The sequence below is a fragment of the Ochotona princeps genome, chromosome 13 (genome assembly GCF_030435755.1).
Source record: "Ochotona princeps isolate mOchPri1 chromosome 13, mOchPri1.hap1, whole genome shotgun sequence".
Classification (NCBI taxonomy): Eukaryota; Metazoa; Chordata; class Mammalia; order Lagomorpha; family Ochotonidae; genus Ochotona; species Ochotona princeps.
This window is the reverse complement of record NC_080844.1, coordinates 45,241,454-45,252,565: the sequence shown is the minus strand read 5'-3', so window position 1 is coordinate 45,252,565 and position 11,112 is coordinate 45,241,454. Positions and strand designations below refer to the sequence as shown.

The 11,112-nt window shown below is 48.2% G+C and overlaps 1 protein-coding gene across 1 annotated transcript in view; it reads right to left on the bottom strand.

Moving 5' to 3' along the window:
* Positions 1–3,474: 3,474 nt before the first annotated feature.
* The window catches only part of ABCC2 (ATP binding cassette subfamily C member 2), a 64,038-nt gene continuing 56,400 nt past the window's right edge, over positions 3,475–11,112 (bottom strand). The window contains exons 28-33 of the mRNA XM_058671602.1: positions 10,038–10,139; positions 9,495–9,638; positions 8,707–8,865; positions 7,422–7,588; positions 4,861–5,055; positions 3,475–4,215 (exon numbers count right to left, since the gene is read on the bottom strand). Of these exons, the coding sequence (XP_058527585.1) occupies positions 4,086–4,215; positions 4,861–5,055; positions 7,422–7,588; positions 8,707–8,865; positions 9,495–9,638; positions 10,038–10,139 (897 nt within the window). The 3' untranslated portion in view covers positions 3,475–4,085. The remainder of the gene's footprint in view (positions 4,216–4,860; positions 5,056–7,421; positions 7,589–8,706; positions 8,866–9,494; positions 9,639–10,037; positions 10,140–11,112) is intronic.

Below are 11,112 nucleotides of genomic sequence, written 5' to 3'. Positions count from 1 at the left end.
ATTTCTTTGTATTTGAATGGCACAGAGAGTTACAGAGAGAGACTTTCATCTGCTGATTCATTCTCCAAACGAACACAACAGCTTAAGCCAGGAGCCTGGAGCTTCTTCCAGGTCTCTCTCATGGGTGCCGGGGCTCAACACTTGGGCCATCTTTGGCTGTTTTCCCAGGCACATTAGCACAATGGGAAGTGGAGCAGCCAGGGCTTGAACTGGCACCCATATGAGATGTTGGTGTTACCCATTACGCCACGGAGCCAGCCCCAGGACACGGACATCTTTGAGGATCATTATCCTTCATACCTCATTACCATGGGTATGAAGTCACATGGTCTTTGAGACTGCAAACACGACCTGGTCCAGATGATCCTAGTGGACCCAGCTCAGGAGTCTGTCGGTCTTTCTTGTAAAGCATCAGCAGTAACATATTTCAGGCTTTGTGGGCTGCACAGCTTGTTCTAACTCCTCCACTTTATGCTGCAACATGAAAGCAGGTGGAAATAACATAGTAACAATGGGGTGTGGCTGTGTCCAATTAAATTCACTTAGAGAAACGGGTCGCAGGCCATGCTTGGTCCTTGAGCCATACCCCTACCAGAGGTCTAGCTGAAACAAAAGGAAATCTGTTCAGTAGCCTGGCACCAGTAACACAAGAATGTGTGTGCTTTGGTGAAGGAAAACAAGAAGCTAGCCAGAGGGAAATTGGTTTACAGATTGGGACTAAGAAGCATTGTAACCAGGCAGGTATGTAGGGGACATTTTTATGCTTCTAGAATGCTGACTCTAACAAACCACACCACAGACATACCCACTGCCAACCAGGCAAGGAGCTGCCCACTGCTAGCCAAAAATCTGCCACTGCCACTGCCAGCCAGGCAGGAGCTGCCTGTTGCCAGCCAGGCAAGGAGCTGCCAGCTGCTAGACACCTGTGACCAGGACTAATGGACAACCCCGCAGTCTCCTGGCAGATGAACCAGCCAATCCACTTGTTTCCCAGAGAAGGACAGTGTCAAGAGGATTGAGGAGCAAGTGCATGACCCAAAGATGGCCGCTCACTGATAGTGGCAGCCAGAGAACAGGGCAGACAGATCTAAAGTTGGTGACTGTTGATCGGGCATGAGAGCCAAGTGGACCACCCAGGCAGGAGTCCACCAACAGGATGACCGAGCCTTGACTGCCAGGCATGAAGAAGAAAATCCATTCCAGTCCATTTCCCAGTGTCAAAGAAACAAACCAGCCTTAAGTCATGGTTTTCTTCCTAAAACTTTGACTCATTTAATCTAAATATTGCCCTGCGTGTCTTTCCTCCCTTAGCTCATTGTTTCATACTGTAACAGTTAAATTCTACAACACAACCAGTAGTTTGCATAAGAAAAGAGGGCTATGACAATGGAGTATTTTTATATTTGTGTGCATTTTAACAATCTTTTACTTACAGTATTTTCAAGCAATATGAAATGTTTTTTAAAAAGCAGTTAAGTCGAGGCAGGTGTCGCAGCAGGTGCAGCCACAGCTGGGGATGTCCACAGCCTCTACCAGAATGCTCAGTTGAGTCCCAGCTACTCTAGGCTTTTGATCCAGCTTCCTCCTAATGCATTCTGTGTAGCAGCGCGTGGTGGCCCAAGTTCCTGGGCTCCTGTCAATCACATGGGAGACCTGGATGTACCTGCCTTCAGCCGGGTCTTGTCCTGGCTGTTGTGGGCAGCTGGGGAGAGAATCAATTGTCACTCTGCAAGCTAGAATCATTAGAATGCTTTAAAGCAGACCCAAAGCCTGAGCCTCACCATGGATTGCTTGAATCTGGGACCTCAGAGATTTCACCCGTGGAATGCTTGCAAGCTGTGTTAGGAAGCACCATTGTACATCAGACTGGGAAGGGCAGAACTTTTTCCTTCCTTTCTTTCAAATCAAATAAATCAGAATTTAAAAAATTAGTATCTGGCCCATGAAGAAGACTAAACAAAATAGAACATACTCTTTGCTCAGTACACATTGCAGTTGTTTAGAGATTCAAATTTCAATAATTGTATTATATTGTTTGACAATTTGTAAATAAATTCGTGATCATTCTACATCGGCAATCAAATGTTTCTCATTCTGTCACCTAAACAGGTCAAATTTCTTCAGAGGCTGCTTCAAACAGCGTTCACACGAAACGGGCTGTGATCAACTTCAGACTGATTGGTGACTCTGTTCTACCCACACGTGCCAGTGTATCGATGTGGGACAGTTTTTGGTTTCTTCAATTGTTCTGTTTCTGATGAAGCAAGCACTGCTCAGCTGGGGCTGGTGTCTGAGAGGCACATGCTGGTCTGTGAGCACTGGAAACACTGCAAACTAAATCAGCGTTGCTACTTGCACACACAGCTGTGTGCAGAAACGTGGCTACTGTCATGCCCAGGGAAGCAGAGACAAGCTGGAAGCGGCAAGTCTCTTCCTCCCATGGCCTCTTTTACTGTCAAAGCCTAGAAGGAGTAGCTGACAAAGCAAAGGATCTGAATATTCAGCCCGGGCTTCTTCGAGCAATCTAGTAGAGTGGCTTTGGATGTGAGACAACGATTTACTAAAGGCCACAACTTCTTTACTTCTGAAACACCATGATTTTATGCTCCCAGCAGAAAGACCCAGAAAGTGGCCAAAAATCCAGTGAAAAGCAGTGAAGATATGGCAGAATTTTATAGGAAGACACACTTCCAGGAAGTTACCTAAAATTCTTCCAAATTAAGTGAAATGCAACTTACCAACAGCATATTAATTGAAACTTCCTGGAATGACATCTTTAATGAATAAAAATATATTTCATTTATGTTAAATTGCTTTCTAAAAACTCTGACAGTGTTGGACATTTAGAAAATGCTAACTAGCCAAGGTGAGGAATCTTCCACGTTCTTTGGTGATAAAGGTCCAGAAATGGACCTGAACCATTTTGTTTGCGAAACAAACTGAGAAAGCAGCTGGCCTCTCACTCCACCATGACTTCTTTGATCTTGCTGATTTCCTTGCTATTACATCTTTATTTTTCCAGGTAGCTCTTGGTAGGTATAAGTTCTTCCATTTTCCAAAGTTCCTTCTGCTTCTCCCACGCGGGTGCAGGGTCCCAGGCTTTGGGCTGTCCTTGACTGCTTTCCCAGGCCACAAGCAGGGAGCTGGATGGGAAGTGGAGCTGCTGGGATTAGAACCAGCACCCATGTGGGATACCGGCACGTTCAAGGCAAGGACTTTAACCACCACGTTATCATGCTGGCCCCAATGTTCATCAATATTAAAATAAAGTGTGGAGTACTCACAAGATGGTAGACCACAACAGAACCATAAAAGTGATGGGTAAACTTTACTGTCTTCATAAACACAGATGGATTTCAAATAGGAGACAAAAAAGCCATAGACAAGTACTTGCAGCATGAGCCAGTCCACTTATATAAGTTATAGAAAGGTACACTTTGTTTGAGAAAACATAAGTGTGGTAAGACCAAATAAAAGAGAAGGGGATAACTGCCAGTACATTCAGGGTAGGGGCTGTCTGGGAGAGGTGTGGGGCCAGGAGTGTAATCAAGATGGAGCTATGGTGGGGTTTCTAAGGTGCGTGGCAATATTCGTTTTCTTTTCCTTTTTAAAAAAGATTTATTTATTTATCTGAAAGGCAGAGTTACACAGTGACAGAGAAAAAAAAAAAAACAACAGCTCTTCCATGCGCTGGTTCATTCCTCAGATCGCCTCAATGGCTGGAGTTGGGGCAGCCCAAAGCCAGGAGCCAGAAGCTTCTTCCAAATCTCCCTTGTGGGTGCTGGGGCCCAAGGACTTGGGCCATCTGCGACTTTCCCTGGCCATAAGCAGGGATCGGAGTGGAGCAGCCAGGACTTGAACTGAAGTCCCTATTGGATGCTGGCATTGCAGATAGCAGCTTTACCCATTAAGGCACAGTGTCGGCCCCAAATATTCATTCTCTTATCCTGGGTAGTAGATACATGAACGTTAGTTTTTACATATTCTATATGTATGTGTTATACACATTCTTGTACACAGGATCAATTTCACAGAGGTAACATAAGGAATGATCCTCACAGTCCTTGCATCCTTGGGACCCGTTGCTAGAATGCTGTGTTGTTCACATTCTCAATGCCAGCTTCCTTGGCCATCTGATAGAAGGGACCCTGGTTGTCCAGCAGTTCTTCAGGGCTGCCATACTCTATAATCTTCCCATTATCTAGGACCATTATCCTGAAGGAGGGAAGAAAGACACACAGATTTAGAAAGTAGGATCTCAAATCTTTGCACTTGTGAAAACCACCGGGATCAAGCAGCGGTAGAGGGGTGCAAGGACACAAAGCTGTGAAAGGCACCAATGGACCCACAGCCCTGCGCCTCAGCACGGCAGAACGCCACTTGGAGCATCAGGAGATACAAGCACACGGGCAGCCTGAGTCCACTTCAGTGAAGTGCACGTCACATCAGGACAGATTGGTTTAACAGGGAATTGTTCCCTGGGTCAAAAAAATAGGAAAGCCTGTACTCTCTCATTTTCTAGGTTGCTGACCTCGACTATAACATGCCATAGTTGGGAGGGACAGAGGACAGGAAGTTTCCAGACACTGTACAGGGGTAGCAGCAGAGGCCCAAATGGTTGGGAAGGTCCGCAACTACTTCCCACGCTCATCAGCTACAATTTCCTTTTTTACCCTCAAGGGAGTTCCCTAACATCCATTGGCTTTCATTAGCTTGATATATACTTTTGGCCAAATGACTTAAATTCTTTGGGTGGCCTGGGATGCAACCCTAAACTGCTGTTGGTTAACCCTTATGCCGTGAGGCATCTCAGAGCTGACACCCTCCCTGTCATGTCTCTCCAGCCCCACCCGCACTCACTTGTCGCTGTCCATGATGGTGTGCAGTCTGTGTGCGATGGTGATGACCGTGCAGTGGGAGAACTCACTCCGGATGGTCGTCTGGATGAGGTTATCTGTCTCGAGATCCACCGCGGCGGTGGCTTCATCTAGGACCAGGATCTTGGACTTGCGAAGCAGAGCTCTGCCCAGGCACAGTAGCTGCCTCTGCCCTATGCTGCAGCCAATGGAAGAAACTGTGTGTTAGCCCCTAAGGACCAAGGCGAAACCTAGGGGCACGGACTCTGAAACCTCCTACTCCTCAGTTCCAGAATGCTCTCAACTAGCTTCTTCAACTGACTTGCACTGCTGTTGGGGGCAGCATTTTTCAAGTTTCAGAATGAGAACATCCTTCACAGGTACTTAATCAAAAAAGTCCATATTTCTAGGCCACAATTTACTCTAGATGGAGAGGGACCATTTTCAACAAGCACCCCAGGCAATTTTCACATTTAAACCATGTTTGAAAAACACCGGCCCAGGAACACTGCCTTGTATTTGGCCATAGTGGCATTAACCATGCTAAAATATCATGACCATCTCTAAGTTCTTCTCAGCAGTCTCTGGCCTGACGCCATTCACAGAGGGTGCCATTGCAGTAGAATGCCCCAGTGGCATTTCTCCATGGCCTTGGCATATCCATCCTTTATTTTAATGTGCAATTCTAGTCTCAAGGCTAATTATTTGTTCAAGGCCTTCTGCCTTGATTAGAGATGAAGTTGTCTAATGAACACGATGTCTTGGTGTGAGATGCAATGTATGTGGAATTCGAATATGCTTGTGAAATGCAAATAGCTTTAATTTGCTACAAGCCTGTAATGAAGGCTGGACCTCTTACTTACATCAAGAAGCTTTGGGAAATGATGTGAAGGAAATATTCAGGAATTTGCTAATTGCTCTTTCCTGCTGTGGCCATTAGGGAACATATTAAACAGGGGGTGGCTAGATGCAGGTTCTGTAATTCTCTGGAAGAAATTTCTGCAGGAAATAAGAAGTCACCCAAGATGAACTTGGAGTTTTTTTCTCAGTAATGTAACATTAGAGACACTGTAAAAACTCCTCCCTTAGCTTGTACCAAACTCCTGCCTGTGTCAAGCTGGTTGAGACTGGTGCAGGCCATGCTGAAGTCACACTCTGGCTCCAGCTGCTCAGGCCTAGCTGATGCACCCACCGTCCAGTAGAGAAACTTCAGGTGTAAACCTTCAAACTAGGTCTGAAACTCGGGCTCGAAACCAGGCACTGGGGGGACTGTGTGGGGATCTCCTAGGGTGAGAAGAACATGCCGGCTTTTGCTCCTATCAGCTGTTGGGTATCGAGGCCCCACCCTGTCCTGCGATAGTGTCTCACGCGTCCCTTCTGCAACACTGGCTGCCAGTGGCGTTCACTTCCACAGGTTGTCTCCTCCATCTCTCGGCGTTAGGATGCAGAAGCCGTGCATGTTTTAACTGGCCTCTGAATCAGCAATGCCTGTAATCTATGCAAATATACACTTGCTGACTGAATGTTTGAATAGCTTTTCTATATTATCTGAAAGCCTTGTTTCAATTCTGCTGTTCCCCAGATCTGTTGCTGAAGGAAAACAAAACTGATGGTGTTTGGAGGTGTGCTTGGTGGTGGGCGGAATCATGGGGGTCCCAGGCTCAAGGGGCCTGGGGTGTAACCCGGAGCTGTTGGCTGAGTCTAGTTTGCAGCCAGGCTTGCGTCACTACCAGCACTCCAGAAGGTGCTTCTTGAGGATCCCTGCAACACCTGGGAATCTTGCTAAGTTGCAGACAATGATTAGCAAGAGTAGGGCCTGGGCTTCTGCCTTTGTAACAAGCTCCCATAGGAAGCTGGAGCTGCTGGCCCATTATCGGAGCTGTGATGGTCTCCCTCCATCCTGAGCTCCAAGTGTTGATGCTTCTGACGTCTGACTGCCTGCAGATCGCTGGCTGAGATCCTTGGGACAGGGGCAAGGCCTGTCCGTGAGCAGTGGGCTTTGGCTAAGGCTGACCTTCCGTGTGCTGACGGAAAACCCAGCTTCTTACAGTGAAAATACCAGGTCAGCTTGTTCACAGGTCAACCCGAAGTACAGGCCAAATGTGAAAGGACATTTGTGAAAATGCTTTGAAAAGAATTAGAGGGGTGTCAACCGTCCCAAGGATTTAAGCGTGTTACCCACTGGGCTGAGTGGGGTTCCCAGCTGGGCTCCTGTAAACCTCCCATGTTCAATGAAACCAGACACTCGGGATGGAGCAGGCTGCAGAACAGTCTCCCCTGTCTGTGGGGTGGTCAGCTGAGAACCTCTGCTTCCTGGTTCTTTATTATAGAACCATCCAGCAGCTCACCCCGTGTAAGGGCTTGAGCGCTACACTTAGTAACATAGGTTTGTGAGAGTTCCAGAGCAGTTTCGCATCTATTTCATCATGTTATATTTACAATGGATTTATTTGGCATATTAGGGTGAAAATTGTGGGGTGTCAGGCACGAACACTACAAAGGACATGAGGAGTGGGTCCCTCACCTCCTCCCAGTGCCTGTGGGGAAGCCGGTCTTGAGATTTACCTCAGGTTGTCGCCGGACTCTGACACTTCGTGGGACAGTCCATGTTGGAGGCCAGCCACAAAGGACTTGAGGTGAGCCAGCTCCAGGGCCTTCCAGATCTCCTCGTCTGAGTAGTTGTTGAAAGGGTCCAGATTCATCCGCAGGCTTCCGGAAAACAGGACGGGGTCCTGCAAGCCAAGGGGCAAACGAGCCGTGAGAAACAGACTCAACCAACGGTTCCTCACGGCTGGGAGACAGCGGGTGGACCTGGCCTGATGGGGATGGACACCTTTCGCTGGGAGCTGGTTCGTGGCTGGGCTTGCCTGGGCTTCCCCACAGGAACACCTGCGGCCTAGAGGCACAGGGATCCTGGGAGGCAGAGGGAAGGACGTTTTGAAGAGGCTGGAGAAGAGATTGTGTCAAAGTGAGCAAACCCCAGACACAGTGAAACTAACCCCAGAGAAACCCGGCTGCAGTGCAGGAAGCAGGCATGGTCCAGTGAAACCCCACACAGCAGAGGCCCCCGGGCGACCCTTAGGTGGTAGGATCCCTGAGAAGTCTTTTTTGCTGATGCATTAAGTATTCTGCCTGCTGACAGAAACACGGGAAATGCCCTCCTTTCTCTGTTAACCATACCAAATGGGGAATATAAAGCTTAATGACTTCAAGCTTCAGTGGCAAAACTGCGAATGCTGATTGCAAAGGTTTTGCAAACCTTGATGAGCTTCAGAAATGCTAAATAATCATCTCTATTTGACTTCTTTTGTGTTGCTGCCACCTACTGGTCACATCCTGGTCCTCACAAATGCACACAAAAACCCCAAGTGCCTTAAGGAAATAGCCCAGGCATCCCAAGTAGAAGTGATAGTGCTGGTTGAGCAGACATTAATGGGAATACAGTGTACCTGTTTCCTGCAGAACAGGCTGCCCCACTGGCTGTGACAAAAGTAAGTGCTTGGCCTGGCACGGTAGCCTAGCGGCTAAAGTCCTTGCCTTGCACACGCCAGGATCCCATATGGGCACCAGTTCGTATCCTGGCAGCCCCGCTTCCCACCCAGCTCCCTACTTGTTTCCTGGGAAAGCAGTAGAGGACGGCCCAAGTGTTTGAGATCCTGCACCCATGTGGAAGACCCGGAAGAGGCTCCTGGCTCCTGGGTTCAGATTGGCACAGCTCCAGCTGTTGCAGCCACTTGGGGAGTGAACCAATGGATGGAAGCTCTTCCTCTCTCTCACCCTCTCTCTGTATATCTGACTTTCCAATAAAAATAAATAAATATTGAAAAAAAAAGTAAGTGCTGGAGTTCACCTGTGGGATGATGGTCAGTTTCCCTCGAAGGTCATGGAGCCCGAGGGAAGCGATATCTATCCCATCGATGGTGATCCGGCCGCCCGCAGCCTCTAAGATTCTGAAGAGGCAGTTGGTGAGGGACGACTTCCCCGCTCCTGTCCTGCCCACTACGCCAATCTGTGAAGACAGTTCTTTTGGTGTTAGTTAAATGCAAACCTCCTGGGGAGAGTAGGGAAGGAGTCCCCTAGCCTGGAGTATTTGCAATCAGAGGTGTTAAAACGCAGGGATCGGCTACTTCATCTCTAAGATATTAAGTTGATTTGGGTTTTGCTGGGGGGAAAAAAATCTGTCCATATGTCTGAAAAAGATGGCTCTCTCAATTCACCTGTTACATCATTGCCAGATGCTTGTTTGGAAGTCAGGGAAGGGGAAGGACCAAGTGTCACTGACCCACAGATTTTTTTTTTGGGCGGGGAGGAGTGGTCCTTCATTAGACTCCAGGTCCTTGGAGTACAAGAGTACTGAAGAAAAGCGTCTGATTTGACCGACCAGGAGGGAAGCTGGGCCAGGCTCTGTTTAGGAACACCTCCCACAAGCCCAGTGCTCCCTCATTTTCTTGCTGGCTTCTCTCTGCTGTGGCCCTTACAGCAGCCTGGGCTCCAGGGAAGCTCTGATGGTGGCGGCTCTAAACCTGAGCCCTCTGGTGGTGCTGCTGTGTCCCTGCACAGCCCCCAATCCTGTGCTGCTCTCTGCTGTCCAACCGTCCTATGATGATTCCAAGGCCTCAGATGCAGGCCTCCACCTACCTTCTCTGTGCTCTTGATGTCACAGTTGATCCCTTTCAGCACGAGATCTAGCTCAGGCCGGTACCGTACTTGGTAGTTGATAAACTGGATTTCACCTCTTTGGGGCCAATCTGCTGGAGGCCTCTTATCTGTCACCCAGGGTGCCTGGCCAAGAGACAGATGAGCAGTGCTTTACACGGTGACGACTCAGTCCACAATCCTCACACGACTCCTGTCACAGGACAGCAGAAGGGCAGCAGGGACCCAGCCACCTTCCGGCTCGCACATCCAACAGAATGAATTGCACTTTTTCTTCCGGGAAAGTTCCTGATGCATTCAATAAACTCCACCCCACAAGTTGGGCCTGTGGACCTCCACAATGAAACCACCACCTACCTTGGCACATTCCAAGATCTAACTTCCCCCAAACCATTTCCTATTGTCAGTTGGAATAAACTGAGTCTTTAGAACTCAAGCAAAGGAAACTTTAGTCATGATGATGCCTTGTGAGTACTGAGACAGAAGCACCTTGTCCTTGGGTTCCTTGAAGCTCTCTTTACTTACCTCATTTTCCACTTCTATGTACTCAGTAATTCGCTCAACAGCCACAATGTTGGTCTCTGTTTCTGATGTCATCCTCACTAGCCAGTTCAGGGTTTGTGTGATCTACAGAAAAAACAGAAGATGGACAATCATCTTGGGCTCAGAAGCCAACTTAACTTGTCCAGAGGCAAGGTGCCTGTCTTGTACTCAGGATTATGCTGGGCTCTGTGGGAGTCAGGAAAGCTCAAGAACTTCCTGACTTGGGGGAAGAAATAAGAGCAGCTCATTGAATGGCTGGGGAGAGTGATAGGCTCTATCGTGTGCCATTCACATGAAGGACAATGTAAAGCTGGAGGAGATGGGGGCTGAAGCTGGGATCTGGGTGGTTGGCCATTGCTTGAATGGGACCAGAGCTCAGCTTTGCTGACTAAGCCTGGGTTCTATACACAGGCATTGTAGAGGGCATCCTACCAACGGGGATGAGCAGGAGAAAAGGCAGGAATATTCCAGAAATTTGCCACTTTTTGTCTCTGGTCTTGTTCTTCACCTACCATATGGACCCTTCTCCTTATTTTACATCAATCAACTGCAGCTTCCGCCCTGTCATTGCACAGATACATCTAAATACTGCTGAAGAGGTTGCTAAGATCTGTTCACCAGCCTAGAGACAACTCAGAAGCAAGCTTCTTTCAGGCAAAGTCTCCAGGATTGGCACTTGTGCATTGGGAGTCCTGGCAAAGCAAAAGGTGGTGGGAGAAAGGGAGTCATCGGCTGCAGAAGACAGGATCAGTGGGGACTACCAGTGACTGCTGAGCAGGGTGAATCATGTGCAGTTGATGATAATGGAATGCTTTTGCTTTGATTCCATCAAATAGCATCTTGATTATTTACAGTGTCTGTCCTGGTTTAATACACTTAGACGTAGGGATGGGGAGGGCCTGGTGCAACTGGCTGATCCTCCCCCTTCAAGTGCTGGGATCCCATATGGGAGCCAGTGTGTGCCCTGGCTGCTCCACTTCACATCCAGTTTCCTCCTTGTGGCCCAGGAGAGCACAGAGGATGGCCCAAATCCTTGGGTTCCTACTCCTACATGGGA